The sequence below is a fragment of the Strongylocentrotus purpuratus genome, unplaced genomic scaffold, assembly GCF_000002235.5.
Source record: "Strongylocentrotus purpuratus isolate Spur 01 unplaced genomic scaffold, Spur_5.0 spur5_scaffold_8, whole genome shotgun sequence".
Classification (NCBI taxonomy): Eukaryota; Metazoa; Echinodermata; class Echinoidea; order Camarodonta; family Strongylocentrotidae; genus Strongylocentrotus; species Strongylocentrotus purpuratus.
Genome location: NW_022145614.1, coordinates 12,128,921 through 12,154,949, shown reverse-complemented (window position 1 = coordinate 12,154,949; position 26,029 = coordinate 12,128,921). Strand labels below are relative to the sequence as shown.

The following is a 26,029-nucleotide window of genomic DNA, read 5'->3' as shown; positions in this document are numbered from 1 at the left end:
CACTATAGTGCGCCTTGAGCATTTGATTTCAAGTCGATTTGGGGCCTTACAGACCTCATATATTATTAGTATTTTCAAATTCTGTCAAAGAAGTTGGAATTGCTCATGCACACATACTATTATTAAAATCGGTGTTATATGGTTAAGTATGTATTCATGTTTATTAATAAATCTGGTTTAACTGGGTTTTCGTTGTTGGTCATATAGAACTGTTATGCTTTTTCTTCTTACGAATATAAAAATATTGATAAATTATCAATATTTTTATATTCGTAAGAAGAAAAATCATGTTACACGTGTATAATTTCCTTATATTTTTATGAAACTTTGTAGATTTTATCTGTTGTTCTTGTATTGGTAAAAGTGGATTCTTGCAGGCCTGTGTGAAATTTATTATGTAATGCTATGGAATACCAATAAAATACTTCATATTTCAACACTTTTTGCAGATATTTTGATTTATGATTATCCTGGTTTATAATCATGTCTAGCAAATAGTATATGGTTTGTGTAGCTTAAATCACTTTTGACAAAATGCAGTCTTTCATGGATTAAAGTTGATGAAATATAACAATTTACTAAAGTGCATTTCAAACAACTCATTTCGTATCATTTCGATGAGGGTTGATCTACAATCTGATATAAACATAACACAAAATATCTCTCATAAGAACCAAGGGGTCGTTTCTCGAAACCGTCATAAGTATAACGTCGTTGACATCCCATTGAAACGTCTTTTATTGAATTAAAAAGCTTTTCTATGAGATGTCCACAAACTTGGACTTATGACGGTTTCAAGAAACTGGCCCCAACTTCTTGCATTAATGAAAACTTCAGAATATAGGGGTAAAAGTAAAACTATGATACACCTATCTTCTTTCCTTCAATTGCTATTGAATATTTTGTACAGAAAATGGACTTTGAGTGCATTTCAATATTTGGAGGTAACGAATTGTTGTGCTACAGAGTACATAATGAAATGTGGTCTTTCGGAGGGTTTAACAGGAAAATTATAATTATTATATGAATGTCTGCCTTTTGGTTAACAAATATTTGCATTTCAGTTTCTTTGGAGTTGCATATGCATACTTTTGAATGTATGCATGCATTTCTGGGTATTATTTGGATACCGAAACGGGGGGGGGGGGGTGGGGGTCTACCGACGAAGGTCCTAAGGAGATATGTGAGCTGTATGCATTTGTGTTTTTGTGAGCATGTAGAGCAAGTAGAGCCTGGAAACCAAAGTAAAACTGACTTAATTATTAATGTAATTATGTTTTGTACTGGGACTACGGGAGGGCTGTTACTTGCCCCCCCCCCTTCGTTTCCGTGACTTCCTACATTATTCATTCAAACCAAATGGTATCGATAAGACTGTTATATACATTTCCTTAAACAAATTAACTTTGGTATCACGTTGATAACCAAATAGAGGGCCCTTTATAAGCTTCGAGGACTAAAGGCGTTAGTCCTCGAAGATTATACCAAGCTACCAAACAAACACAAGGAATATCCTCTAAACAGGCAGTGTCCATGGTAAATAAGAATAGTTGATTTTGGTAAACTATCAATGAAGCTTGAACCCTGATTGGTTCGCAGTACTGGAGTTGTGATCAAACGCAATTCTAATAGGCTCATATTGCGCATCACGTCATGAATATTCAGCAGATAACTGCGAAGCCCTGACAAATTTGCCAGTTGATCAGATTACTCGTCCTTGAGGCAAGTTGGCAAACGAGTATAGGAAACTTAAGAGCACTGGATATATACCACCGGTAGAACTCAGGCCCTAATCTGTCGCCGTTTGACGTCCTGATCGAATCCCTTATCGTCGACCATGGAGCGTAGTCGTTTGATTATCATCCTCGTAGCCGTGGGGATCTTAACGGTGGCCATCGTCGTCGCCATTGCCGTCCCCGTGTCCATGAACAACAACAAAAGCAAGAGAGCTTCGGAACTCGCCATCCAGTACATGAAGGAGGTGCCTCTGATAGACGGGTAGGTCAAAGTCGCGCTGAGAATTGGTGGGAGTTCTCGCCATCTTGTCATGTTGTTTCCGTCTGTCTCCTTTATAATTTATCTAAGTATCTTTCTCCCCCACATTAACCATCCTCCGGCCCCTCCCCTATCTCTCCTCCCCTCAGTCTTTAGCCGTCCTTACTTTTCTTCTCTTTCAAGTCTTATTTGAATTCTCCTTCAGATTCTCCATAGGTATCCGTCTCTTTTTTTTCTAATCTTTTCGTCTTAATTTTGTTTCTTCCTTTTCTTCTTCTTCTTCTTCTTTTTCTTCTTTTTCATCTTCTTCGTCTTCTTCTTCTTCTTCTTCTTCTTCTTCTTCGTCTTCTTCTTCTTCTTCTTCTTCGTCTTCTTCTTCTTCTTCTTCTTCTTCTTCTAATGTTTCATTATATTATCTTTTGAAATAAAAAACTGTCTGTATTTGTATGTTTCGTAAAATGGCAAAGCCTGGTGGTTAAACACATACGATCCTTGTCGTTTGTGAGCTCAAAGATATGGTTTCGTAAAATGGCAAAGCCTGGTAAAACTACAAATGGCGTAAATTTTAAGATCAGATATCAAGGACATTGGCTTTCTCATGAATCTAAAATTCTAGAAAGTCAATTTGCAATCAACAATTTCTCAAGTGAAAAACTACATCATCTTGAACATTAATACTAAATTGCTCATTCGAGTACATACATTTGGGACAAATCAGATCATTTCAGCATTTATACATTTTTGTTCTCAATTCAATTCAACTTATATTTCTGTTTCCAACAAAACATTACAAATCAATTATAGTCATTTACAACCATTTATACTTGCTATAAAAAGCAACGCTTGTAAAATTGTGGACCCCTCAAATGATAGTTTGGAATAATGAGTAATTAAATTAACAAATTTGTAACTACAGGTCTATACTGTCCATTTGTTCATATCTTTCTCATTATTGTCAAGTTCAAGTTTTATTTCCATTTTCAACAAGAAAAACACAAATAGTTATGTACAATAAATTAATTACATAAATTACAAACAACATTTTAGAAAGTTTACAAAAGTAATAATACAAGTGTACATGTTATTTTTTACTAGCATAACAAAAGCCATTGTTTATATAATTCATAATTGAGTTACAAGGAATTATACGATAATCATATCATACAGTCTAAATGAAGAGGAAGAAGAAACAAATGTTGCTGTATATTTATACATGCATATGTCTAATAAAGATGGAGAGGTCCACTAAAAAGCAAAGCTGGTAGAGTGTGGGCCCCTCAACAAATAATGATATTATACAAATAATACATGTTTGCGAGTGCATTATTAAATTTGCACTGCACGCATGTTAAGTCACAGTAGGATAATGAACGAGGCTTGTCGAGTTCATTGTCCGTCTCATTGTCACTTAACCAAGTGCAGTGCATATCATTAGTACACGAGCTAAAAGCATGTATTATTTTTTGTATAAGATGGGTCTATAATATGAGTATAAAGTCGAGAAATTGACGGTTGTTATCACCAAAATGCACGCCCCGTGTATATGGTAAAAGTTATTGCACGCACACGCGATCCATTACGACGCTTTTCATTTGCTACATTCTTGAACCCATTTTAATTTTTTTTAAATAACACGATAATAAAAAACAATAACAAAAACACAAGTGTTGGGTCTACGGAGACTACTGAAGAGAACAGATATCAACACAATAAGACGCAGTGTGGAAGCATAAGGGTAGAATTATAAACTACATGGACAATATTATACAAAGGAAAAGGGATGAGTGGGTGTGGACAACAGGAAGGACATTGCATATGAAAAATAGGAAGTACGAAGGAATTAAGAGCATGATGAGAGAGGCTGTGCGCGCAATTTTGATTAGCACCAATTGGAATTAATCTTGCGATGAACTTTTTTTTAATAATTTTTTTTTGTCTCATCCCCTGTCCTTTTTTCGGCTGTTGTGCTTGTCCCTCTCTCTCTCTCTACTTCATGATTTCACATCGCTCCTTCTATCTCACATTATCCCTATCTCTATACTCCTATATACTTTCTCGCCAATTCATTGTGTTCTCCTTTTTGTTTTGTTCTATCGCTAAAGGAATAAAGATTTATTAAAACGGAGTAACTTATTCAGTCGACAGGCACGATGAACCCATTAACGATGATGCACCATTTATCATTGTGTTACATAATTAGTAGGGGATTTAGGGTGACATCGTTACTGACAGGGGAGGTTCAAAACTCAATTAGGAATACCTAAAATCTTATTAGGGATGCCTAAACCCTAGAATTGAATCACTTCCCCATCACTTCCCTTCTGTGCCTGTTTCCTGACAAAAGTTAGTAGAATGATCTCGTTACGTACTCGCTAAAATAATGTAGAGAGGTGGAATGTCACCTTTCAGAGGTCATTATTAGGGATCGCTTTGTTTTGGTTAATGGTGTAATCGTTCACATGTAAGTATATAAGAGATTAATGAATGTTTGGCGTCGACGTTTTAATATCTGATATCATTACGAACTACATGTCCAATCTTTGGCTACGTACCAAGGTAGCAAACATTCTATATCAAACATCAACACCGGGTTTCAATAATAATAGACGCGACATGATCATGCTGATGTTAATCATAATTTTGCATTGTCATGGTCATCATTCCCAGTGCGTAGCCGGGAGCAGCCCCCCCCCCCCACCCCCTTGCATTGAAAAAGAAATTATCAATAAAGCTCGCAATGACATGCAATTGTTATTTTGGGTAAAAATGTCGCGGTCCTGGCTGAGAGAATTTTTGGAGGGTCAGGCGGGATTCCCGAAATTGTATATTCGTGGGTAATCTAATCTTCGGGAAATTGTCACCCTCTGCTTTCTGAAAAAACAACATCAGGGAGGTGTTTCACAAAGATCCTAAGTCGAACTTATCTCTAAGTTGGACTTAAAAGTTATGGAAAGCCATTAGCATCCTTGAAAATATTTTGTAAAATTATTTTAAAAGGCATAAAATGTTGATTCAAATCATTCGTATTTTCTATTATCATGGGAGATTTCATGTTTTTGATGCGGAATTTATGGAAAGTCTAAAATACTTGATTTTTCGCTTTTGAATATATTTTATTTCAAGGCTACAAATGGCTCTTCATAACTTTTAAGTTCATCTTAGAGTTAAGTTCGACTTAAAATCTTTGTGAAACACCCCCCTGATGATATTTCTGATAGAAAATTCAATTAGATAGTTCTTCTAATTAGAAATCGCTTAAATTTACACTACATTTCATAGTGTGAATAAAGGTTACCGCAAGATTTCGATTAATGAAAAACACAAACATATTTTATGATTTATAGAATTTCAAAACTAATACTTATCTGATTCAAGTGGCATATGATCATATGAATGTGACTGTCGGAAATCATTACATTATCAGTTTTCCATTCAGTAAAAAGGCTAAATCGGCTACGAGTCGTCAACCAGTCGTGCAACTGGTACAGACGTTCTTACGATTCGCAGACGATCGGGCCTCTTCTCCAAATGGAATGCTATAAAAACACGCAATATATTTTCTATGCCAGTTTGCGCCTGGTCATTCTGTGCACATAATATCCATATGAGGAAAATGTGATATATGGGAATACCTATTGCTAATAATCTGATTTTCATTCTAGGAGGGATCCACGCTAAAAGTGATCTTGATAGAACTTACTGTTCCTTTAAGACCAAACATTTCAGAAAACTTTAGAGAGAAACTTAGTGCGTTGAAGCACTTTGTCTGAATATATATTATATAAGCAAGTTTAGTAAAACTGCGATTTCTGACTATGGGAGCAAATGTAGATATAGAGGTTGAAAAGGTTCACCTTTATTAGTTGGAAATCGCATCAAAATGGGAAATCGCATTAAAGTAATGAAATATAGCGATTCCCCTTACAATCATAGTAATTAAGAAAGCAAATACAGAATACAAACAAAGCACAAAACAAGACGAAAACCATTATCACATTACAAGCATTAAACAGGTAACTAAAGAAACATATTAAAATACATAGTCAGCGATGGAAAAATAGAAATATAGAAGTGAGAAGCTAGTAGATATTTTGAAAGGTTTGTTTAAACTTAGATTGAAAGGCATTTTTGGAGTATATGTTTCTAAAATGAGATTCAAGATACATACCATTACAATACCTTTTATATTGATCTACCAGGAACAGGGTGGTGCACCTTTCGAGTTTAGATTGTACTTTACCCCTCATCCAAATAAATCAGTCATTGTGAGATAATTATCAGAAGCAATTCAGTCATTACACTATCGGAAGCAATTCAGTCATTAGACAACAAACTCATTTAGAAGATAGATCACTCGTCAATGTATTTAGGATGCCATTAACATGTTTGTAATGGGAAAAGGTAAATATGTGATAAATCTATGGAAGAATAGGAGTTTAACTAAATTTATGTAACGAGTGTCATTCTCCACGTTTTATCTTAATAATAAAATATCCTCTTGAAACTTAATCGTCATATGATTATGAGGTGCATATACACAGAGTGGATTGATAAGGGTTAATTGAAGGATTTAAGATAAAAGGACTTTAATGAATAAATTCCATTCTCGCAGTCTAAAGACTGAATTTGGATGGTTACGGTGAAATGTACATGATGATATTAAAACAATGATATAAAATCAGAATAACTTAGACAATGTTTATTAATAATTAAAAATAGAAATAATAATTAGTATTATCATTATTTGTTACAATAAGAATAGATTGCAAATTCACCCCGATAAATCATTGATGTTGTAAAAGCTTTCTTATATTTTGATAAAGATTTGATTTCTTAAATACCATAGTAAAAGTTATAACAAATTCATTGAAATAAAGTACGCAATAAAAATCAATTATTCAGGTACCCTTGATTTTTATAAATGGTAAATTCTTCGGCACATTTGTTTTCTATTAGGGAAGAGAAATGAAGATAATTAGAGGAGAAAGAAAAAACAAATACATCGTGGTCCGCCAATAAAATAACTCTTTGCTTTAATTTCTAATGCTTGATTTCGTGCTCCGTGTGAACTAAAAAGCAACTTAGAGGTGGATTTATAACATCTGCATGAGTATTTTGTATCTTTTCATATAACATTATAATACTCTTGCATTTCTTTACACGTCGATTTTTCTTGTATGCATGTGTGTGTGTGTGTGTGTGTGTGTGTCTATAAGATGAACAAGGTCACCGTCTGTTTGAGAACCAGAGGGGCGTTAAACTATTTACCAACGAAATCCTTTTGAAATGACACGAGTTAACGCCCACTTTCATGGCTCTCTAGCGATTACCATACAGGGACTTGCCGGCACGGTCGTAAACATCGGACGACATGACAGGGTGCATCGTTGATGTACTAGTAAAATAGCCATGGCTGCTTCGAATGACCGATTTTTAATCCGTTATAAATACGACGTTGATAGAATTATTAGAGCATGAAACCATTCTTGTCACACCCACTTTCTCTCTCTCTCTCTCTCCCTCTTTCTCTTTTCTCCCTGCTCAATTGATCTTCATTATTGACAATATTACAAGTTCGTGATCTAAAATGTCAGTTTGGGCACTCCCACAATTTGGTATTGCTAAAAGGTAAACGAATGTCATGAGTAAATAAATGCTGTTGCTGCTGCTCTCTTCCTCTTTCTCTCACTCTCTCTCTCTCTCTTCCTCTCTCTCTCTCTAATATTGAGAATACAAATAAGAGAATAACATAGTATAGGCTCAGCCATTAAAGGGTGCATACTTGTCGGGGGGGGGGGGCACCCATCGTACTAGGCGGATTATTAAATTCAAAAGAACAAGACCATCGAGTGAAGGGAGGGTATGAAAAGCAGCATCGACTTCTTTCCGTAATGCCTCCCCTATCTTCCTATAGACCTTGTTTGTATTTATTTTTAATGTTTCACTTTTTTTTATTTTTAAATATCCCTTTCTTTTCTTTTTCATCCTTTGACTGGCTGGGGGGGGGGGGGGGGGGGTTATGCACACACTGTGCCTCACGTAGCTCTGCCATTGATAGGTCCGGAGCAGAAAATAATCGTTCATCGTTACACTCTCGGAAGCATACTCCTCGGACTCAAGTATGTCATTGGAAACCATGTTATGGGTTTGATGTTAAGGTCAATGTTCAGGTCAAAGTTAGGTTCAAAGCTAGGTCATACTCGCTCAGATAGCCTCCAAACACAAACTTAATATTATAGAGCCCATCTAACCTTTCTTACTGCACGTACTTACTGCCGAAACAAGTTGACCCCTTTCCAAGACAACTGCGCGGTTTACAAACCCACGCCAATAGATCTAACTTGGCTGATAAACTTCATTGTTTTCCTGATGTAAATACTATATAGTTGATATCTATACGCACCTGGCATAACAACTGCTGGCGTCGAAACGGTTGTGAAAAAAGGGAATGGTGAAGGGTCTTTAGGGTGGAGGCATGAACCATGTCAAAATGACTAAATCGTTTAGTATCTCAAGAAGGGAATATCATAGTTCTGATTTCACAACATTGGACCAACAGTTTCATCAACCATTCAGTACCCTCATAAATCAAATCTGCAATTGGCATTTAAATTCTAATATAATAACTTTCATCTCCTAAAATGTCATACTTTTGAAGTACTTCTGATAAGATTTGCCGATGGTGAGACTGCACGAACAAAAAGTATAGACATTATCAAATCAACATGCACTATCATCATTAAACTGGCCTTACACGTCACTCTAATACAATATAGTACACATTCAAACCGCTAGATAAGCAATTTTCTGAACATGTTTACGAATACCTAATATAGAATTGTTTGTTGTTTGAAGATCAATGGTTAATATTCATGCAAATATTAGTCATAATCTTGTCTCGTCTTCGAACGACAAAAAGTTTGTCATATTCACCTTGATTTCGAGATGTTAATATTGAAGTCGTTCTACTTATTCGTTTCACAAGCATCGCTTTTTATACTCAGCAAGTCAACCATGTAGAAGTTACATTTCAATATTCAATATACAGTGCGTCCCGAAAAAAACTATACACTTTTGAAATGGCTGCCGAATAAAAAAATATATAATTCTGGGGGAAAAGTTTTATATGTGTGGAAAGCTCATAAACTCAACTTTCATATGACACCAAAAAGTCCGAAAATAATTCATGCTTGGTTGAGTACTGCTCACTTTTGTAAAGGGTATGCAAATTAGGTTGCGCAGGAATTAGCTTTCCAATTTGTGAGAGGTAAATTCTTTGGAGCTTACGGAATTGAGGATGATATGACTAATTTATGATAAATTTTGATGAGTTTGGGTTTGTTGAGTGAAATTTGTGGTTTATGGATGAGTGAACAGGAATTGCATTTGTTATTACCGTATAGCAATGTAACTTTCCATGGTATACTCAGTTAAGTGTTCATGGGAGTCAGGACGGGGTGATGGTACATGGTGCAGGGAAGGTGAAATGTAGGGTAGGACTTTGTTTGGTAGATTGGATAAGGGTCAAGAGGACATGTATGCCCCTTCCCCTCTCTTTCTCTCTCTCTCTCTCTCTCTCTGCCTGGGTGTGCTTGTGCATAACTTGACAATCCATTACATTCAGCTATCAATCACTTAATCAACAATGTACGGTATCAGCCAATCAGTCAATCAATTAATCAATCAAGCATTCAATCACCATTCAGTATTTCAATCAATTTAATCGTTCAATAATAATTAATCAATAACTTAGTCAATCACTCAATCTATCAACCAACCAACCAGTCATTTTAGCACTTGAGTTTATGTAAATGGTTAATGGGTAAGCTGAAGAATAAGTAGCCAACATATGTGATATTCCTCTTTTCAACAAACCGTATTTGAATAATCAATTTACATAATCCCCATCTGGTTATTAATTAAATCAATGAGATGTTCAACTTATCTTACAATAACTGAAATGTGGGGTGAAGGTTTTTATTCAAAGTCACAGATGTAAAAAATAACAGTTTGTAAGATGGAAATTACAACATGTACCATCACCCCATCTTGACTCCCATGAACACACCTATCCACTGAGTCTACCAGGGAAAGTTACAATGCTACAATAAAAAATGAAATTCCTGTTCACTCATGCATAAAAGTTTGGTTTTATAAACCATGTAATTCACTCAGCAAATCATGAATGTATCATATCACCCTCGATTTTGTAAGCACCAAAGGATTTACCTCTCACAAATTGGAAGGCTAATTCCTGCGCAACCTAATTTTCATACCCTTTACAAAAGTGAGCAGTGCTCAACCAAGCATGAATTATTTTCAGACTTTTTGGTGTCATATGAAAGTTGAGTTTATGAGCTTTCCATTCATATAAAACTTTTCCCCCAGAATCATATATTTTTTTATTCGGCAGCCATTTCAAAAGTGTAAAGTTTTTTCAGGTGAGAGAGCAAACTAGGAACAACGAATACATGATTATATTGATATGTGAATATTGTAAAAAATTAAAATACAATTCATCATTTAAAAAGGTTGTATGCTTAAAATAATACTTAAAAGTGAAATTGGATAAATTATACATGTACACTATACAGAGTCCACAAATATATACAAGTAGGCTATAATTTACATTTAAAACATGATAAGGCTATAATTTACATTTAAAACATCATGTTTTAAATGTAAATTATAGCCTACTTGTATATATTTGTGGACTCTGTATAGTGTAAAAAAAGCAAAGGCAGATGTGTATATAATAATAATTGGACCTTCCTTTATAGGCCGAGGTCTTGGGGGGGGGGGCATAATGGCCCCCGGCCGTATTTAGACCTCAAATATCCCGGCCTTTATAGGGTTAAGGTAAACTTATTATATTATAGCTATTTAGAAGGAGAAGTTCTCTTCTGCATGTGTATAAGGAAATGAAATTCATGCAATTTCTCACCTTCTGTAATTTGCGGATATTATACAAAAGCTTCGATATTATCTAAATGTTTTAAATGTTAGTACAAGACTATTATCTATTCAGGCGTTATGGAGCTATTCAACACCGGGAATAGGGAAATTTGCAAAGCCATTGTGAAGCACAAAGCAATCCGTCTAGTGGTGCCTATCGTTTTGTGCCGATGTGTACGTATGGCAAACGAGTGACCTTGCAAATTGGCACTTATGGCAAATGAAAGGTTCATTTTAAAGGTAAAGATCAGTATTGGAAACGCCCCAATTTCAAAAAAATGAAATGGAAGCTCTCATTACCAATCATGCGAAAGAATATGTTTTGACTAATACATGATGATAACAAATTTGCCGGGAAACCGCCTACTAATTGATATATTTGGTAAATTATTAAATCTATTTGACTGTGAGAGATATAGGGTAGTCCCATATACATCTTTCTGTGTATAGTGCTTGTAACTTTACGACGAATGGGCCAAATTTCTTATCATTTTGATGATTCCAGAACCTTGCAGATGCTAGATGCTAGATGATCAACCTTTTCTGATCGATTCCACAACGTTTCTTTCACATCATAGTGTAATTAATGTAATTAAGCCATCCGTTATGGCCCGTAATCTTGGTGTTGTTATGGATTCTTCCCTTACTTTGTCTAAAAATGTTGATGCCATTTGTAAATCTGCTTTTGTAGCTATAAGGAAAATAGGAACAATTCGTAGGTTTCTCGACCAGAATACAGCCCATTGTCTTATTAAAAACTTATCATGGTTTCGCTCCTTCATATCTTTCTGAACTTCCTTCCTCGATACACTCCTGTCCGGACTTTGCGATCTGCTTCTCAATCTCTCCTCTCTCGGTCTCACACTATTTCATACAAACAATACGGTCAACGTTCTTTGTTTATGCAGCTGCTTTTCTTTGGAACAATCTCCCCCTTCAAATTCGCAATGCTAGCTCTGTAAATTCATTTAAAACAATGCTTTAAACACATCTCTTAAAGTCTTGTTCCTGAATAGCTCTTTTGACCTTTTGCCTTTTAATATATTTTGTGTAGATTACCGTAGGATACTATTAATTTATGAACTATTTGTATTTTTTTTGTAAGTGATTTGTAATTATGTACATGTATTATTTTCATTTGCAAAGTTTTAATGGTAATTTAAATTGATGTAATTTGTAATGCAAATTTTTCCTTTACTTATCAGCTATTTTCTTCTAAACCGCTTAGAGGCAATTTGCAATTTGCGGTATACAAATATCTTATTATTATTATTATAATGCAATCGCATGACCATAACTGGTCTTTACCTTTAACTACTTTGAGGAGCTTTAACCTGTTAATAATTAATAAGACAAAAGTTTGAGTGGTACTACTCCAAATGTAACAATGAAGTGAAATGACACCATACATCAGAAAACAAATAACATTACATTTAAGGGGTATACCTTCCTACAGTCAATTTGGCCATGTGGCTCAAAATCAGTCAAAACTATGATTGTTTAAAACCGGGTGAAATATTTCTTTCAAACTATATCCTACATTCTCTCTGAATGTACACGAGTGGAAAATTGCTTACAAATGTGACCCCGTATACTTATATTGTTATTACCTGTGACACCCATAAATACTAAGTAATGTTTTTAATGAGTATAAGTATAAGCATTGAAATCTTTAAGTTGGCAATACTTGGTGGAGTATTTAAATCATAATATGTAAAACCAGTTTGCCCGAAATTGTATTTCACTCTGTAATGATACTGGTAACTGGTTCATTTGAGATACATTTCTTTACATTGTAATAATGGGAAAAATACAATCGTGCCAATTTGAGGAGGCAAAGTATATCAGGGGGGTGTTTCACAAAGATCCTAAGTCGAACTTAACTCTAAGTTGAACTTAAATATAATATGGAAAGGCATTTGTAGCTTTAAGATAAAATATATTCAACCAAAATTTTCAAGTGTTTTAGACTTTTCATAAATTACACATCAAGAACGTAACATCTCCTTGATAATAGAAAATATGAATGATCATGTTCTGCCTTTTAAAATAACTTCTACAAAATATTTTCAAAGATGCTAACGGCTTTCCATAACTTTCAAGTCCAACTTAGAGATAAGTTCAACTTAGGATCTTTGTGAAACACCCCCCTGATGTCTGAAAATCCGCCGGTCCTTTGTGCTTTTAATGGATTCTTAGATAGGTACTCACATTCTCAACAAATTCGTAGCCTACAAACAGCATTATCCTGCAAAAGAGTATGTACGTTTTATTCAAACAATCCTTAATTTCCCTTTTATAATCCAAAAAGTCTATATATAATGATAATGAACGAATGGGTTTTATCTGATGGGCAGTGTTTTAAATACACAGTATCAACCTGATCAAATATTGGGAAGTCCAGTAATCTGGAGGCTACTATTGTATAAAAGGACAAAAATCCGCGATAGCATTGTTATCTTTATCAGTTCTTCTCATACAGGTATGCGGTACTGATAGTAGCGAATGAATGATGTTGTGCCTGGGGTACAAGAATGTGTCAAATAGAAACAAGGAAGCAAGTATTTAAAAAAAAAATATGGCTAAATATGGCAGGGAAACGTTGAAGGGGAAGGGTGCACACGTTTTGTTTGATGGGGTTGCCCGCGTGCATCAAATACGAACATATTTTGACCGGGGCACGTGTCCGCAACGCCCCTCTGGATGGGAAACTTAAAGCCCCACTGCACTATCTGTCTGTTGGTCTCCATCCTCTTTTATTTATGTTAATTGAGAGCTGATTTGATCAAAATACCACCTGTCAGTGACCCGTGCAGGTTGGTCTAATCCCCCCTGGCCAAACTAGTACAGACTGGCTTTAACATAATAATTATGTTCTACCCTTTGACCCTCTTTGTTTCTTTTTAAATCGTTTGAATATATTTCAAGGACTCTACATAATTACATACGGAACAAAAGCTTGGATGACTAGTTCCAATTATCGTCGTGATTTTAGACAGGAAATATCTTAATGGTCACCCCATGTTCAGAGGGTCCATAGTCACTCCAAAAAGGGTAACAAACGGGTGCGCAACGACGACCTGATAGAATATAATATGTAAATATGTTCGAAGGTAAAGATTAGAAGTTAAGATGATAATAGGGAAAAGAATAAAACGGCGTTTTCAGGTCCTTATTCATATGAAAAAGAAAAAAAAGCTTTCTCAAATTACAACAGTAATCGAGTAATCAATATAATTTTAAAAAAAAACTTTCATGACATTTTAAAGATATAGACCGGTAGATGTAAAATTGCGGTTCAAGGGTTTTGGGCGCAAAATATCCATTCAATATTGTTTAAATATTGCCTTCAGAGGTTTAGATAGCAATACTTCAACAACCTAAATTCGCCAAAAAACAGAAATATATGGCCAAATGTTCAATGTTGAAGGCCGGATCGTTTTGATAATTTACCAAATATATCAATTATTAGTAGGCGGTTTCCCGTCAAAATTTATATCATCACGTATTAGTCAAAACATACTCTTTCACATGATAGTTAATAAGAGCTTCCATTTCATTTTTTGAGAGGGGGGCGTTTCCAAAACTGGTCTATACCTTTAAGCAAAAAAAAAACGGTTTTACTTGGAGTTTTTCGAAAACAACATACTGTATAACTACATTAACAATTAAAATTACAATTATATTCTCGATCATTCAAGAATTCGAACAACAACAAATCCACTTACACAGTTATTCTAAGTCCATGTAAATCATTGCCCATACATTTCAAATGTCATAAATAGCTTAACTATATTAAACAAAACATGTGACAAGAAGGAATTTTGTGAAATCAGCAAACGAAAGGCCCTATCAATCATTCTGAGTATTAAATATTTACCAGGTTCACGCCTGTTTTTTTTTAATGAATATGTTCATGTATCATAGCTTGCATAGTGCTGTTGTTTGTGAATTGTATTTTCATGTTTTATATTCTATTGTTCGAATTGTATGTTGTCACGGCCTCGCTGAAAAACAGCATTTGCTGAATGCGGGCACATTTATTGTATTTGTTTTTAACCGTGGATGGATAAAATAAACACACAAAAACACACATACTTCTTTTAGATGCTGGTTCGGGTCTACTCCAGGGTCTCCTCCCTAGCTGTTAGCTGATAAGTAACCCTTGAGTTCAATGAGACCCTCTCAACTTTATTATCGGATGATTGCAGAGGGTTATCAAGGTACACTTGATCTCTGGATGTGTAATCTCCTTTTCTTCTCAAATTAACCCCCTCCCCCCCCCCCCCTCTCTCTCTCTCTTCTAAGTTCTCCTTACTCTGACGCGTCACACAATGAATGCTTTTGGAAGATGACACCGCTCATTTTCAACTATGAAGAAAAATGCCCCACTATATTATTTTGCTCAGTGGTCTATGACGGAGAGGGTCTGGGGGGGGGGGGGGGGTCACTGGTCTGATAAGATGATGAAATGTAAATTATTATCAACGCCATTGATTCAGGGGAGGGTGCGGAAAGGGGGTCTGAGGGTTCTATCATTATCTTTTCAAGTCCATTGCCGCTCTCCCTTGCCGTTTTCAATTTCTTCATCTCTACATCCCCCCTTATCTGTAAACTGATACTACCATAGGCTCTGCTCAAGGCTTAATACGAATGGTGGTAAATTGTAAAATTAGAGTCTGTGCTCGCAGACTGTAGGGAGGTGGGCGTGTACTTATAAACTCCGTAGTTACACCACTGGATACAGATAATAATTACCCACGAATAGAGAGGTATAATCAAATGATGAATAACCCCTGGTGAAAAAACGTGTAAAAACACGTTGATTTTACCTTTTTTTGAGATGGGGGGGGGGGTGCGATTTAATTTTTTTTTTCACTAGCTGGCTAATTCGCCGCTAAACATTTTCTCACGAATCGGGCTCCCTATTTGGTCCCCTCCCTTGCCGCCTACTGGATCCGCCCCTGGTCGAGCCTAACCTCTTACAGCTAAACAAAGTATTTTGGTACAAGTACATTCAGAAAACGAAACAAAGCAAATATAAAATATAGATGTTTGTATTAAAACAATACCAACTACATCATCATTGATAAGCTTATGTACAGGCATGTATGGTTTCCGTGATCTTCAAGTTTGTTATTCTTTCTTTTCTTACATAGACATACTCACATACTATATATTAACAATGTCCAATCAGTTTAAAAGAATATGCTGATGGTGTTCATATTCTTTTTTCATTAAAAAAAACACTTTCTTTTTTAACAGAAACTTTCTTTTTTGACAAAGGCGCAACAATATTTAAACCGACAGTCAAAAAGAATAGCCTATATTAATGAAATCAAATTCTCATTCTTTAAACAAAAATCTGTTATTTTCTTTTTGTCGCAGGCACAATGATTTACCATGGCAGTTTAAACAGGCTGTCAACAATATGCTACAAACCGTGGACCTCAATGAGACTCCTACGTGGGATCCTACCCACACTGATATCCCACGACTAAGGACAGGGCAAGTCGGAGCACAGGTGAGATCATTTTTGTTTTTCCTTCTTCTTCTTTTTATCTTTTTTTCTTCTTCATCTCCTTCTTCTTTTTTCCTACTTTTACCCACTATAAGGACATAATTGGTTTGAGTACAGATAAGATAATATTTTTCTTTTTCTTTTGTTTTTCTTTCTTCTCATCAGTGGCGTACCTGGGGTACTCCGTCAGGGGGGGGGGGGGGCAAGCGACCGAAACAAACAAAAAAGGCGATGCTAATTTTCACTTCTGGCGAGCGAGCGAGCAAAAAAAATCTTTAAGTAACGTTTGGTATATAAACTGATATTGTTGCAAGTTGGGGGTGGGAACATTCACTTGTTTGCGACGTTAATTACATTTTTTTGCAAACGAGTGTAGCGAGCAAGAAAAAATCACTTCTTTTTTAATAATTGCCACTTAAACTTGGTTCAATTGTCCCATGCAGGGCGCGGGAACAATATTGTGTTTAGGGTGATTTTATACCCAATTTAGCTAGCGAGCGAAAATACATCTTTCTCTCAATGAATTGCTATATAAAATTTGTTTCATTGTTGCAGGTAGGGGGCGGGCACAATCGTGTTTAAGGCAATGTCAATCCCATTTTGGTGGGCAGGCAACCCCCTACATTTCTCTTTTTAATGATATTGTAGCAGGTTAGTGGTGGGCACATAATTCCACGAGCTAGCGAGCGTAGCGAGCGAAAAAAAATTCACTTCTCTTTTATAGGGAAAATATGGTATATAAACTTGGGTTCATTGTTCCATGTCAGGGACGTGATTATTAAAAGCGGTGTTTTTTCTATTTTGGCGAGCGAGCGTAGCGAGCGAGCAAAATTTTTGTAATGATAATTGGTTCATAAATTTCAGATTTTTTTGTTGCAGGGCAGGGCTTACACAATCATGTCTAAGGTGATGTTATTTCCGTTTTGGCGAGCACGAGCACTCCAAAACTTCTTTGAATAACGTTTCGTACATAATTATTAACTGGTTGTTGCAGGTTGGGGCGGGCACGTTAGCGGTGTCAATTTCACTTTGGCGAGCGAGCATAGCGAGCAAGCAAAAAAAATTAATTCTCTTTTAATAAAAAGAGAGGGCGACAAAACTCTTCCATTTTTAATGATATTGTTGCAGGTCAAGGGTGGGCACTATTGTTTCCAAAGCAATGTCTATTCATTTTATTCGCGAGCGAGAAAAATGAATTAGTCTCTTTTAGTAACATTTGGTACATATATTGTGTGTTATTTTTGCCATGGTTGCAGGTCAGGGCCCGTCGGGGCAGGCACAATTGTATTCTAGGCAATACTAATCCTTTTCTTTTTTCAGGGGGACAAGCAAGTGAAAACATTTAATACAAAATAGGCTAGCAAGCAGTTCGCGCCAGCGAAGAGTTTCAAATTTGTTATATCACTTATATTTTCCTATTTTCATTTGTTTTAATTTTTCAGGGTCGTATGCGGAATATTTTTCTGGTGGGGGAGGGGGAAAGATGCGTTAAAAGTTTTCGAAGAATCTCAAAAGCAAAAGGAGTGAAGGGAGTTCGAGCGACCGAACTGGTCATGAGGGTACTTTTGCATTTTCAAAAGTAGCATTGAAGGATTTGGTATAGGCCTACACTACATTTTCAGGAAAAAAAACTGTACGTTTTCAAAATATCTGGGGTCAACTGCCCCCCCCCCCCTGGTGCGTACGGCCATGGTTTAAAAAAAAAAAAAATCCCCATTTTTATTCCTTTCCTTTTCTTTTCCCTTTTTCTTCCTTTTCTCTTCTTCTTCCTTTTTTCTTTCTTTTATTTCCTTTTCTCTCTTTCTTTCCTTTTTTCTTCCCTTTTGCTTTTTTCCTTTTCTTCCCTTTTCCTTTTTTCTTTTTCTTTCCTTTTCCTTTCTTTTCTTTTCTTTCCCCTTTTTCTTTTTTTCCCCTGGAGCCCGTCAGGGGGGCACTCTGCCCCCCTGCCCCCCCCCATAGGTACGCCAGTGCTTCTCATCCTTGTGTTTCTACTTCTTCTTCTTTTGCTTTTTTGCTTTTTGCTTTTTTGCCTTTTCCATTATTCCATTTTCTTTTTTTCTCTTTAATAATTATGATTCCGATATACTTTTAGTGTAAACCGGGAACCGGGAAGGGTTGGAGTACATTCCCAATAGTGCATTATATAATTGGGTAGGGGGAGGGAAATTGATAGGTTTTAATAGTATAGGAACATACAATATATTTGAGATGTTTTGTTCATGCTCATGCATGTTTTATTCTTTTCTTCTCTCTTTCCTTGTTTCTTTCTTTCTTCTGGACCTCCAGGAAGATCATATCCATTAGATTAACGACTCTGAATAGAGCGATCCATCCGTTTTATCTTCCACTAACTATCATGTTTTATGTTCATAAAAAAACTATCTATGAATATATGTTTTTATACGGAAAATAAAACCAAACCAAACCAAGCTAACTCAACTGGGCTGTCCCGCGATCGCGTTAATTTTTTGTTAAAGAATATACACACTATTGGTATTACCATCTGCACCCCTAATCGCCACCCTGTAACTTTCTCGTCCGCAGTTTTGGGCCGCCTATACGTCATGCGATTCACAGTACAACGATGCCCTCATGCATATCCTGGACCAGATTGACGTCATCAAGAGGATGGTCCAAATGTACCCTGAAACTTTCGATTTCGTCACAACAGCACAAGGTACGTCGATAAGCACGGAGTATTAAATGTAAAATAGTATGAAATAGCATAAAATACTTTATTAATAGTTATGAGCGATATGGTAAAACTTTTTAATGGGGCAAAAATACGCGACTTGAAATGCTAATCCAAAAAACGATGATTACAGAATTTAAGAATAAAAGACATGAAGTATCAATGGTCATGGCCATTGATCATGGTCTGGTTACCTTTACTTATCATCGAGATACCGGGTGCCCAGAACTACTCGACATCCAAAAATTGATGCACCTCAAGCGAAAGCCTTAGATTTGCCAGTGTGAGAGGGAGGGGCAGCGATATTTTGCATTAATTTGCCCATTAACAAACACTGTTATATAATATACAAAATGCCCATGATAGTAATAAAGTCACTTTGATAATCTTGGAGGTATGGATCCTATGTGTTTGAACCGTACAAGGTCCAACCACGGAGTTGTGAATTGACAACCAAGTGAATTTAAATGAGCAACATAATGCATTTACATGGGTACGACCAGCCAATGACCTGCTTATAGACCCAAATATATATCTAAAAATGTGATAACCCTTTTTAAAGGTAAAGACCAGTTATGGTCATGCGATTGCATTGTGAAAGAAACGTTGTGGAATCGATCAGAAAAGGTTGATCATCTAGCATCTAGCATCTGCAAGGTTCTGGAATCATCAAAATGATAAGAAATTTGGCCCATTCTTCGTAAAGTTACAAGCACTATACACAGAAAGATGTATATGGGACTACCCTATATCTCTCACAGACCATGAGAGAAACAAATTTACCAAATATATGAATTAGTAGGTGGTTTCCCGGCAAATTTTTTATCATCATGTATTAGTCAAAACATATTCTTTTACATGATTGGTAATGAGAGCTTCCATTTCATTTTTTGAAATTGGGGCGTTTCCAATACTGGTCTTTACCTTTAACTTTTTATTTTTATTCTTTGCTTGTCAGAGAATTATTTTCGGACTTGGGCCCCAATTGTTTTTAAAAAAAGAAGAAAAAAAAAGAAAAGAGTCCGTTCCTTACTTATCAAAATAGTTAGTAACAAATTTTGGCCATAATTTTATTTTTTTATCGCAGGAATTGTAGATTCCCATGAGAACCAGAAGATAGCATCTCTGATCGGCGTCGAGGGAGGTCATAACATTGATAGCAGCATGGCTTCACTGCGCATGCTCTATGAACTTGGGGTCAGGTACATGACCGTCACACATAGCTGCAATACACCTTGGTAAGAGCTTGTCGAAAAGAAAAAAAATTTCGTGATGTAATTTTTCGTGATGGTATTATTTCATGACTATTTTATGATATGATATCTCTTGTAATAAAATTGGTTATCTTTACGACTCTAACACAATGCACCGCATGCCGCTTTCAGTCATTTTATCTTCATTTATAACCTGTTATCTGGATTATTGTCCTTTTATAATAAAACTATCTCTATATTTATCTACATAATTGTCAACTCATCTGTCTTCCTATCTTCTCTCTCCCCCCCCCCCCACCCTCGCGTTCTCTTTATCTCTCGGACTATGACATGATTTCCACCTGTCAACAAATCGATCGATCGATCGATCAATCAATCAATCAATCAATCAATCAATCAAGAAAATGCAAGGGATGAGGAAAGGGGGGGGCCTGCCCGGTTCACAGCTGTGTGTGATTGACCGGTCTCGACTGCCATAGACTGCCCACGTCTTCTTGTATCGTTTTTTTTTTGTTTTTTGTTTTTTGTTTTTGTTTTTTGTTGTTTTTGTTTTGTGTTTGTTGTTGTTGGGTTTTTTTAACGGGGGTAGGGGACATAACAAACTTTATTCATTCGATATAACTAAGTTGATTGTAGTCTGTACTTTGTTCCAATATGTTATAAATTATAATATGTAATAGGATACTAGTACTGCAGAACAAAATATAGAGGGGGGGGGGGTTATAACAATATTAATTCATTCAATATGATTGAGATTACTGTATTTTGTACTCTGTAATTGGTTTCAATATGTTATATATTACAATTTGTATGAATTAATATTATTTATTGAGTGAATACAATAAAGAATATTACAAAACAAAAAATCACAACAAAAGTTTTAGAGAGCGCGAGGTAAAGGTGGAACGAAGTAAAAAAAAAAAGGAGTTTTCCCCCTTAAACAAATTAATGTATATATGAACTTCATTTGCAGTTCACATATATGAGTATGGTGGTTTTTGTCATGTTATCTTGTAAATGGAAGATAATAGATGAATTTTTATAGAAAAAAACTATTTATCTCACTCTCAAGGGCGGATAATTGGTTGATGGATGATGAGACTAACCCAGAACATAACGGACTTACCGCTTTTGGCAAGGTATTTATCATCATATATATATATATTTTTGTTTTATTTGAGTTATCATATAAAGCAACATTAATAGAAAGAGTATCGAGAACTAAGAAGAGAGAGAAAGACAAGAGACATATAGATAGAGAGAACGGAATATACAGAAAGAGAGAGAGAGAGAGTTGGAGAGAGAGAGAGATGTTTTGTGTTTGACATTTGACCTATACTCATTTTGGATTCATTAGTTAAGAATTCTTAATCATCTCTTAGAAAAAATGAATTAAATCAATGGCTGTGCATGTCATTAAATGCAGTTACTGTGTCATTAAACAAAAGAAATATAGGAGAAACTAGCGCTTTGTAGCCGTTATCATTTATCTAGATTTTCGAACCGACCCTGCTGTCTCGATCTCACATCCCTTTGCCCCTTCATCCATAATCAGTGATAATGACGAAAAACATTTCATTCCGCGTCTGCCGATCGAAAGCCTTTAGCAGTGGAGGATACAGGGCAGGGGGCATCGGAGCCACGTGCCCCCCCCCCAAAAAAAATTAGATATAGGCCTATATATATATATATAAGGAAAGGAATGGAAAAAGAAAAGAAAAAAAAAAAAGGGGGGGGGGGCTAAAAGAGAAAGTAAAGAAGAAGCATGGGCCTGTTGTTGTTGCTGTTTATTTTTTGTTTATTGCTTGTCACAGAAATTAGAGCTTGTGCCCCTGAAAATGACGTAGTCTATGAGTTAACGCCCATATTCAGTCACCCATAACCCTTACACTCTACTATAAAAATGAATTACTATTTTTTTTTCATCAAGGATGTCGTCCGTGAGATGAACCGTCTAGGCATGCTGGTCGACCTCTCGCACGTCTCCGTGAAGACAATGAACGACGCCCTCGATCTCGTAACCGCACCCGTCATGTTCAGCCACACCTCGGCATACGAACTCTGCAACCACTACCGAAACGCCCCCAATAGCATTCTTACCAGAGTGGTATGTATGAACTATTAATGGACGGACCAATGGATGCCGAATTAGCCTACATGCCCCCCCCCCCCCCAAAAAAAAAAAAGAAGAAAAGAAAATATAATAAAAGCCCTTTTTAGGGGTAAACACTGCCCCTCCCTGCCATTTGGGAAGGCTGCCAAAATAATGAAGTCGAATTAACCTTCCAAACCCCGACTGAAGAAAAAAAAAAGGAGAATCAGAACTTTTTAGGGGGGAATACTGTCCCTTTCATTTAGGGTTTTTGTTTGTTTGAGGGGCCGGCAATATGATCCCGCCAGAATTACCCGGATTTTTATTATTTTCATTATTTTATAACCATCCCCTTTAAACCCTTTTTTCTTTCAACCCCACCCCCACCCCCAATCCATAAATGGTGTCATGTGTTTGGAATGTCAAATTGAATAATCAAAAATAAACAATTTCCCTAAAAAAAAGCTTGGCGGCTGCATTGGCTCCCTCGTCTGTATGAACCTTAATTACAATGTGCTTTCAAGGTTTTCTCCTCATTACTGCAGATTATTGTTAGCATCATTTTGTATTTAATGACTTGCATAAAATTGTTTTTACTGTTGTATCTATCGAATATATGTACATGTTTTGTTACCTTGTATATGGGTTACTTTGTAAATTCTTTTCACATGAAGTTAATGTGGAAACAAAACCTGAATACAAAATAAAAAACTTGGAAAAAATCAATCACGATTGATCTAATAATAGTTAAATTGATTACGACATAAAACAAGTTTGTCGGTATTCATAAATAAGGCAGTGTGTGTATTATGTGCAGAAGTTGCATCTTTTATCACGAAAATTGCCCGTGTTTTCTATCCACCTGTGAAATCGCTCCTCCTATCCTGTCTCTATTAACATTATAATGTACCTGTCTTCACTTTTTATCTTCCTACATGTATGTAATTTTGTTGTCTTTGTTTTTCATTATGAAATTTAAAATAGTCATCTACCCATCTGCTTTATCTTACAGAAAGCTAATGGAGGAGTTGTTATGGTGAACTTCTACACGAAGTATATCAACTGCCCACCCGCAAATGTCACAGCTGATGATAATTATGCTACCCTTGGCCAAGTAGCAGGTACGTACCAATTAATGTTTTGATTTGATTTGATTTGACATGGTTTATTAATTTAAAAAAAATCTTCGCAGTCACAAAAGTTGATTTTTTTTCCTGAAAATGAGTGAGATCGAAAATGTGCATACATTATAAGTAGTAAATGGACATAAGTTCAATAATGATATTTAAGATAATTCTGAAGTGATTTTAGATTACGGCAGAAATTGAAAATACGATATGAGTGCATTTGGTTGACTTATAAATATACTCTATTATAGACTCTGATGATGATTATGGACCACACGTCATGTTTATTAGTACCATATACGGTTCAACAAACACTTTAACTTGTAATACCATTTACACAAGAGGCGCCATTTGATGACGTAGTACTTCATTGCTATTTTTTCTTTCTCTCATTCTTCCTATGTCTGTCCCCAGTCTTTGCCCCACCTCTCGTTGTTTGCCTCTTTCTTTTTACCCCCTCTCTCCTCTTTACTCCTTCAGTCTATCCCCTCTCAACCCATTCCTCCTCCTCACTTTCTCTCTCTCTCTCTCTCTCTCTCTCTCCTTCCCCCTTCTCTCAATCCTCCATGTCTCCCTCTTTGTATGTTTCTGGTGATCCTCCCCTCTTCTGCACTTTTGAAATATTGTAAATATAACCTTGTGTTTATGATCTCCATTTTTCTGTATAGATCACATGGATCATATCAAAGAGGTGTGTGGATGGGAGTGCGTTGGTTTTGGAAGTGACTATGACGGCGTTGGCACGTGAGTTTTCATGAATGTCTCACCATCCCGACCCCCTTCTCCCTGAAAAGAAGAAGAAGAAGAAGAAGAAGATGTCGGTGATGAAGAAGAAGAAGAAGAAGAAGGAGGAGGAGGAGGAGGAGGAGGAGGAGGCGGAGGCGGAGGAGGAGTAGGAGGAGGAGGAGGAGGAGGAGGAGGAGGAGGAGGAGGAGGAGGAGGAGGAGGAGGAGGGGGAGGAGGAGGAGGAGGAGGAGAAGAAGAAAAAGAAGAAGAAGAAAAGAAGAAGATGGTTTTGCTATTTTTAAATCGACTAAAAAACACCGGGGTAGGGGCCAATAGCAAAGAAGACTCGAATTCGATTGACTACTGTTGGAAAAGTACTAAAGCCTGGACAGTATTATAACGATAAATATAATCGTCTGCATCTCTGATGTGTTTTGGTTGGTTCGTTGTCTCCCTTGATGAATGCAGTGTCCCCGAAGGATTAGAAGACGTCTCTAAGTTCCCTGACCTGGTGACAGAACTCCTTCAGAGAGGTTGGACAGAAGAAGAGGTAAAGGGCGCCATCGGTAACAACTTGCTTCGAGTCTTCAGGGCAGTGGAGGAGGTATGTTGAGTCAAACCATCCATGGGCAGACTATAGAAACCCAAAATACCCAAAACACAAAATTTGATATCTAAAAAAATGAATAGCAACTCCTATATCTTAAAGCCCCGCCACACAAGTTTGGCCAGGAGGGATTAGACCTCCCTGCATGGTCACTGACAGGTGGTATAAGCTCTAAATTAACATAAGAAAAAGAGGATCATGGGGACCAATGGTTACCGATTAGGCATTGTTTGATATATAGAGGGCGCAAGTAGCTATAAGTAGTGCAGTGGGGCTATAAGTTAACAGTTGGGATTAATTTAAAGCTGCGATTGACTTGAATCAAACTCTTTGTATTAAATACAGGCCTCTCCGTGGAAAAAAATTCCCCACTAAATATTGCTTTACTAGACACATAATTATTACGCCTCGATATAGTCGCTGGTAAAAACTAAAAAAGAAAACAATTATTGCAATAAATAGGTTGATTTCCACTAATTTGATATTCGAAATCGAAGCAAATACGTTACTTTTTGTAAACGATTGGAACAAAAAATATCAATTTTGTTTTAATCTTTCCTCATCATTTTGTTTTCATTCATTTCCAGGAAAGCCAGAGGTTGCAAGCAAGCATCTTACCTTACGAGAACACCATGCCCAGAGATAGCGGGAAAGAGGTCAATAACACATGCCGTACCTACGTCTATGACCCACCTGCTCAGTAGAACCATTAAACTGGGGGGGGGGGGGGGGGGGGGGGCGTTTCACAAAGCCTTTTTTCAATGACAAATGACAACAATCAGTGGCAAATCTACTGATAACCAATCAGAAGCAAGGATTTCAGTAGCTTATAACAAAAACTGTCATTTGTCACTGATGCTTTTATTTTGAGATCTGTGTAAAATCTTATCAGTGAGAATGTACATTATGTACCTTTCGATTAATAAATAATTATAGTATAGAAACTGCGTTGTTGTCAACATTTAACTTATAATTCTGTATTGGGGTTGTGGTTCATATAAAATTTTCTGTATGGAATTTAAATACTAATGGTAATGGTAATGGTCAGCAGGCGCTGCGAGTCGTTGCGATTTTTTGAAGACCAACAAAAAAAAAGTGTC

At 36.3% G+C, this 26,029-nt stretch overlaps 1 protein-coding gene across 1 annotated transcript; it reads left to right on the top strand.

Moving 5' to 3' along the window:
• Positions 1–1,689: 1,689 nt before the first annotated feature.
• Positions 1,690–25,658, top strand: LOC592585 (dipeptidase 1). The gene is made up of 10 exons (XM_030975840.1): positions 1,690–1,998; positions 16,339–16,474; positions 19,016–19,148; positions 20,251–20,401; positions 21,450–21,516; positions 22,308–22,484; positions 23,482–23,590; positions 24,265–24,340; positions 24,791–24,926; positions 25,517–25,658. The coding sequence occupies exons 1-10, from the start codon at positions 1,838–1,840 to the stop codon at positions 25,631–25,633; spliced, it is 1,263 nt and encodes a 420-aa protein (XP_030831700.1). The 5' UTR covers positions 1,690–1,837; the 3' UTR covers positions 25,634–25,658.
• Positions 25,659–26,029: the final 371 nt, after the last annotated feature.